A 6,471-nucleotide genomic window follows, 5' to 3' on the forward strand; every position below is an offset into this window, starting at 1 on the left:
CTATTTCTCACACTTCTGGAGTCTGGGAAGTCCAAGATTAAGGCACCAATTAATTAAGGGTCTGGTGAGGGCTGGCTGTATTGTTGATAGATGGAATCCTTTTGCTGTATCTCACATAGTAGAAATGGTGAATTATTCAGCAGTAATCCCATTCAATAGGGCTCCTACCTTCGTGATCTAATTACCTCCCAAGGGCCCCATCTCCTAATACCATCAGATATGGGATTACATTTCAACCACATGAATTTGGGGGGAACACAAACATTCAGTCCATAGTACAGAGCTATTTCCAACTCAACACAGAACACTACAGAAAAAGAGAATATTAAACTATGAAGATTGTAAATAAATATTTCAAAATAGAACTGGGGGTGTAGCTCAGTGGTAGAATATTTGCCTATCTTGTGGAAAGCCCTGGGTTCAATCTCTAGCACCACAAAAGAATTTAAAAATAAACTTCAGGGGTTGAGGGTGTAGCTCAATGGTAGAGTGCTTCCCTAGTATGTGTGAGGTCCTGGGTTTGATCCCCAGCATCACAAGAATAGACAAACAAATAAATGAATTTCATTAGATTGAGATTTCAATTGAGAGCTAATCCAAGGGAAGGAAGATTCCATCTTTTAATTAATTTCTAGGTTTAGGGGTGCACATGTAATTATGATTTCCATTCAAGTGACCACATCTGAAGTGCCTCATGCCTCAAAAATACAATGATAAACACAATAATAATTGTTACGTATGTCAAGCATTTAATTGCTGCTTTTCAAACAAATTGCCTTCAGGATGGATAGGTATGATATTAACAGTGATCACAAGTGGATTTTCTATTAGTAGAAAAGTGATGGTAAGCATAAAATAGGTGCTATAAGTTTGCTCCTTCATGGTTGGATTTTATTTTTATTGAGCCCTTATTTTTTTGAAGTGCCATAAGGGACAATATGATTGCTCCTTATGTTGCAAATAATGATTATCTCCCTCTCACTGTCATCACTGTCATAAGTCATCATATCACTGTCTGTCACATTATCACTGTATACATCATCCTTGGAATCTACCTTCTGAAAGGACCTGGTAAAACTCTTCATATTACTTGAACTGAAAAGATTTCCAGCATTTTCCTTCTTTGACTCGGAAATATGGACCAAAGTCTCAGAAGTAGTTTTGCAAACAAGGCATTTTTCCCTGTAACATTGACAAGTCTTGGCTAATAGAGGCTTGGCTACCAAGACTGTCTTGCCAATACTTATTGACCTTTTAAGATGACGATGTCTGGGTGCTTTGACCGATTTTCTTAGCCTTAATGGCTTGGATAACAAGATTTGGTTTTGTGGATGAGACAGAAAGTGTGACTTGACTGGTCTGGCTGAAGTCTGTAGACTAGCTGGCCAAGGTAGCCTGACTGGCTTATCTGGATAGGAAGTGCTGACTCGACTGACTATCTTGTGGGCATGGGCTAGCTTATATGACTTTTCTAGGCTATATGTCTTACATGACTTTTCCAAGTGAGATGACCTGAGATATCTTTGGGGACTTGCTGGCTTACATGACTTTTGTCGACTCCGACTGGATTGTCTGAATAACAGTCCTACACAGAATGGTAAGAATGACTTTTCATGAGTTGATGACCTGATTAACTTTTGCTTACTGTGTGGTCTACATAACTTTTTTGCCCCCGAAGATCTGACTAACTTTTCTGCACTGGACGGTATGGATGACTTTTCTGGACTTGAGGGCCCAGATAACTTTTCTATACTGGATAGCATGGAATGTTTTTCTAGACTGCACAAATTTTCTGTCCTGGATTCACTGAATGATGTTCTGGATGGCCAAGCTGACTTGTCTTCAATACATTCGTCCTTGTCCCTGAAATGTAGAAATTTTGGAGTATAACAATTTCAAACAAACAAAAAATCCTACCACTACTATCAGAAAACAAAGAACTATGTCAACTTACACTTTGGATTTTTTTCTCTCTAGTAGAAAAATTGAACAAAGTAAGAATTGAACAAAGAGTGTGGTTAAAAAGTATAACTCAGGTTACGGATAGGAATTCATGTTGAATGCTTTTCCTGAAGAGCACTTTACTGTTTATATGCACAGGGCCCTGAGTTCAATCCCCAGCACCATGAAATAAATAAATAAATTTTATTTATTTTACTGTTTCAACCACATTAGATAATCTTATAGTTTATATGTGGAATGACACAAAGTTGTTTCAAATCTACTATTAAGAGAAAGACACAGAGGGATAGAAATTCCTTATTCCAGAAACTAAATGTTTTATTTAAAATGTCACAAACTAGTCAAGCATGGTGGTGCACCCTTGTGATCCCAGCTGGTTGGAGGCTGAGACAGGAGAATTGCAAGTTTGAGGCCAGGCTCAGCAACTTAGTGAGACCCTATCTCAAAATGAAAAATAAAAAGGGCTGAGGAAGTAATTCAGTGGCAGAGCATCCCTGGATTCAATCCCTAGTACCAAAAACAGAAAAAATGAAAGTTGAGCTGTGGATGTGGCTCAGTGGTATAGCCCTTCCCTAGTATGCACAAGGCCCTGGGTTCACTCCTCAATACCCACCCCCAGAAGAAAAAAGTCACAAACTGATAACATAAGAAAAACAGTTCCTTAAACCAAAGTCATTTTTTCCCTATCATATTCACAACATCCAGTTATCTATGCATGTTTATATTCATAATATCCTCTATAATTAAGGAACTAGAGTACCAGGACCACATTTTAGTCACCAGTCCTCAGACTAGGAAATTTATAGGGAACTAGTATATCATGGCCAGTCTAACCCTCCTATATGAAAGGCAGGGACTGAGGTCATGAGAGTAACAATTTTGAGTAATATTTTATGCTATTAAATCTTAAAATGATAGAGCATCCAAATGTTTAATTGCCTTTGGAAAACAGAGATCCAACTCCCTGCCTCTCTCTCTCTTGATTTTCCCTCTCTGATTTTACTCAGATTCTCATGTTCTCTTTTCTTCTTCTTAATTTATAATGAAAGTAATAGCCTGGGGGTTCAGTTGAACCCTGAGTGGGAGACAGCTTTGGCCAACATTAATAATGTATTTGAGAATATTTAAGAGCTGATATAATTTAAGTGAAAGTATCCTACCAAGAAGAAGTTGGTAGTTCTTTAGAGATCTAGAGGTAATATTAAGTAACCTGAACAACAACGAAATCTCTGTTATATGTATATATACGTATTTGCATTCTTAATTTAAAGATAGAAAACTAAACTTGGGTGTAGCTCAGTTGTAGAGCACTTGCCTAGCATGTGCAAGGCCCTGGGTTCCATCCCCAGCACTGCTAAATAAATAAATAAATAAATAAATGTATCAAACTTACATTCCAGCTTTATGGGCATCTTCATTCATGCAGTTATAATGCAGAAAACAAAAACAGGTAAAGATGAAGGCTATGGTCATAAGACCAATTATAATGATGAGTAGATGTCTCCTAAAATTGTCCATTTTTGATTCCATTGATTCAAGTTGCTTAGCTCCTGCAAAGACATTGTATCATCAGAGAATGTGTTAGGTAACCAAGTTTCCTTCCACTTTAACAGTGGCTTGGTACTATAGGTCAAGATCAAATCTCTTCATCAATGATGTTTTAAAAACTAATAAAGGTTTTAAAAACTAATAAATGATGTTTTAAAAACTAATAAAGGTAACTTTGTTGGCTGGAATACATCTCCAACTACAGTATATATGTGTATATATAATATACACACATATATACACATATAATACACACACACACACACACACACACACACAGAAATTGAACTCAGAGACACTTAACTACTGAACCACATCCCCAGCCCTTTTTATATTTTATTTAGAGACAGGGTCTCACTAAGTTGCTCCGGGCATCGCTAAGTTGCTAAGGTTTACTTTGAACTTGTGATCCTCCTGCCTCAGCCTCCCGAGCTGCTGGGATTACAGGCATGTACCACCATTCCTGACTGCCTCAGCCACAGTCTAGAAGTCAAATCTGAGAGGCATGTCTAGCTAATCCATACAATTACCTGGGTTACCCCTGTATTATGGCTTGCTCATTATAGTACTTAGGTTTTTGAGGGTGTGCATGCCTTTGAGTGTTAATGTGTATAAATATGTGTGTTGGGAAAGGGGAGGGAACACAAGAATCACTTGAGCCCAGCAACTTGACAGCAGTCAGGGCAATATAATGAGACCTGTCTAAACAAAAACAAAAACAAAGACAAAACCTACTTTTTTTTTTAAGTCTTATTCCAGAGTCATCCACATAGTATTATCTAGTGTGGTTGGGGCATTGACTGAGAAAGGGGAGTGAAGAGGGATCAGAAGTCTGTATTCTTTTTTTTTTTTTTTTTTTTTTTGGTACCAGGGATTGAACTCAGGGCCACTCAGCCACTGACCCACATCCCCATCCTATTTTGTATTTTATTTAGAAACAGGGTCTCACTTAGTTGCTTAGGGCCTTGCTGTTGCTGAGGCTGGCTTTGAACTTGTGATCCTCCTGACTCAGTCTCCTGAGCCTCTGGGATTACAGCTGTGAGTCACCATGCCCGGTAAATCTGTACTCTTTGTGCTTATAGTTTGCTTGGATTTTACATACAGAAATAAAAATATCTGGCTGGGGATGTGGCTCAAGCAGTAGCATGCTTGCCTGGCATGCGCGGGGCGCTGGGTTCGATTGTTAACACCACATAAAAATAAAAAAAAAAGATATTGTGTCCACCTAAAAACTAAAAAAAATAAAATATTAAAAATAAATAAATAAAAATATCAACTGTTGTGCTACAAATTATTGAAGACCTACTAATAGTAGCATCAAAGTATCAGCAGATTTCCTAAATGTGGCTACCTTTTGTAATTAAGTGTTTAAATGAATAATATAGTAGATCATAATTTATGAATTTTAAGGTTAGGCACATACCTATAGTAGAAGATTCATCACTTTCACTTGTATTTAAACAATTAATTGTCCAAATGGACAAAAATAGGACATAAATTAAAAAATGCATGTCCAGGGCTCTGCTCAAATGTTTCTTCTGCCAAGGTTACTACGGTATTTTATGTGGTTCACCCTGTTCTAGGGTTTATGACATCACTATCATTTTGCATCATCATCTGACATCATTTCGCTATGGGGAAACATTAGTTTCTATAGACAAATTTTATCAAATGACTTTTAATCACTTATTTGCCTTCATGTCAAATATTCTATCAAATTCAAAACAAGAGGCTGAAGGTGTAGCTTAGTGGTAGAGCACTTGCCTAGTATGTGCGAGGCACTGGGTTTGATTTTTTGCACCACGTATAAATAAAATAAAAGTCCACTGACAACTAAATTTTTTTAATAATTAAAAACAAGAAAACCGAAGCATTATTGATCATAGAAGGAATATTTAGAGAAGGTAGGTGGAAATGGGTAGTTCTAGAAATTGAAGCACTATTTCAGGAAGCACTTTATAGCCTTCTATGGACTAAATATTTCTGCCTTCCAAAAATTCACATTGCAATCTAATCCCAATGTGATAGTAGTAGGCGGTGGACTCTTTGAGAGACAATTGTGTCATGAAAGTGGAGTCCTCAGGAGTGAGATTAGTGCCCTTATAAAAAGAGGCCAGAAAACTAGCTCCTCCTTTTCACAGGATGAGGACATAAGGATAAGCCAGCAATCTGCATCCAGAAGAGGACTTTTGTCAGAACCCAACCATAGTGGCACCCTTATCTTGATCTTTCAGTTTCCAAACTGTGAGAGAGAGATTTCTGTTGTTTTATATGTCACCCAATCTATGATAATTTGTTATAGAAGCCTGAAATAAGACAGAAATTATGACCAAGAAGTGAGGTATTATTATCACAAGTACATAAAAAGGTGGAAGCAGCTTTAGAACTGATAATGGGTGGAGACTGGAAGAGGTTTGAAGAAGCTGAGACCATTGTGAATGGACTAAGGCCTGTCTTTCTTTCTCTTAACAGCAGATTTGAAACAACTTTGTGTCATTTCATAAGTAGAGTATAAATTTATTTAATGTGGCTGAAACAATAAAATACTCTTAAGGGAAAGCATTCAACATGAATGTTTTCTTGTATTTGTAACCTGAATTATAGCTTTTACCACATTTCAATTCTTATTTTGTTCAGTTTTCCTATTAGAGCAAAAGAAGGCCAAAAGCCTAAGCTGACATAGTACTGTGTGCTTTCTACTGATAGTAATAGGGATTTTGTTTTAAATTGTTACACTCCAAAATTTATTTATTTATTTATTTATTATTTATTTATTATTATTATCATTATTTTGGTGGTACTATGGACTGAACCCTGGGGTGCTCTACCACTGAGCTACATCCCCAGCCCCTTTTTATTTTTATTTTGAGACTGAGTTGCTGAGTCTGGCGTTGAACTTGCAATCCTCTCATCTCTGCTTCCTGAGTCCCTGGGATTACAGGTATATGCCACTACACCCAG

General features: G+C 37.1%; 1 protein-coding gene across 1 annotated transcript; it reads right to left on the reverse strand.

Annotated features, from left to right (window-relative positions):
• Positions 1 to 908: 908 nt before the first annotated feature.
• CXHXorf66 (chromosome X CXorf66 homolog) lies at positions 909 to 5,021 on the reverse strand. Its single transcript, XM_077106515.1, has 4 exons — positions 4,934 to 5,021; positions 3,356 to 3,512; positions 1,609 to 1,863; positions 909 to 1,563 (listed from the first exon to the last, which is right to left on the reverse strand). The coding sequence occupies exons 1-4, from the start codon at positions 5,019 to 5,021 to the stop codon at positions 909 to 911; spliced, it is 1,155 nt and encodes a 384-aa protein (XP_076962630.1).
• Positions 5,022 to 6,471: the final 1,450 nt, after the last annotated feature.

The sequence above is a fragment of the Callospermophilus lateralis genome, chromosome X (assembly GCF_048772815.1).
Source record: "Callospermophilus lateralis isolate mCalLat2 chromosome X, mCalLat2.hap1, whole genome shotgun sequence".
Lineage (NCBI taxonomy): Eukaryota > Metazoa > Chordata > Mammalia > Rodentia > Sciuridae > Callospermophilus > Callospermophilus lateralis.

Coding starts and splice junctions, on each gene's coding strand:
- CXHXorf66 (XM_077106515.1), bottom strand. CDS start 5,021: ATGCATTTTTTAATTTATGTCCTATTTTTGTCCATTTGGACAATTAAT. Junction 3,513..4,933: donor TGATGAATCTTCTACTATAG/GTATGTGCCTAA, acceptor ATGTCTTTGCAG/GAGCTAAGCAACTTGAATCA. Junction 1,564..1,608: donor AGGTCATCAACTCATGAAAA/GTCATTCTTACC, acceptor CAGACAATCCAG/TCGGAGTCGACAAAAGTCAT.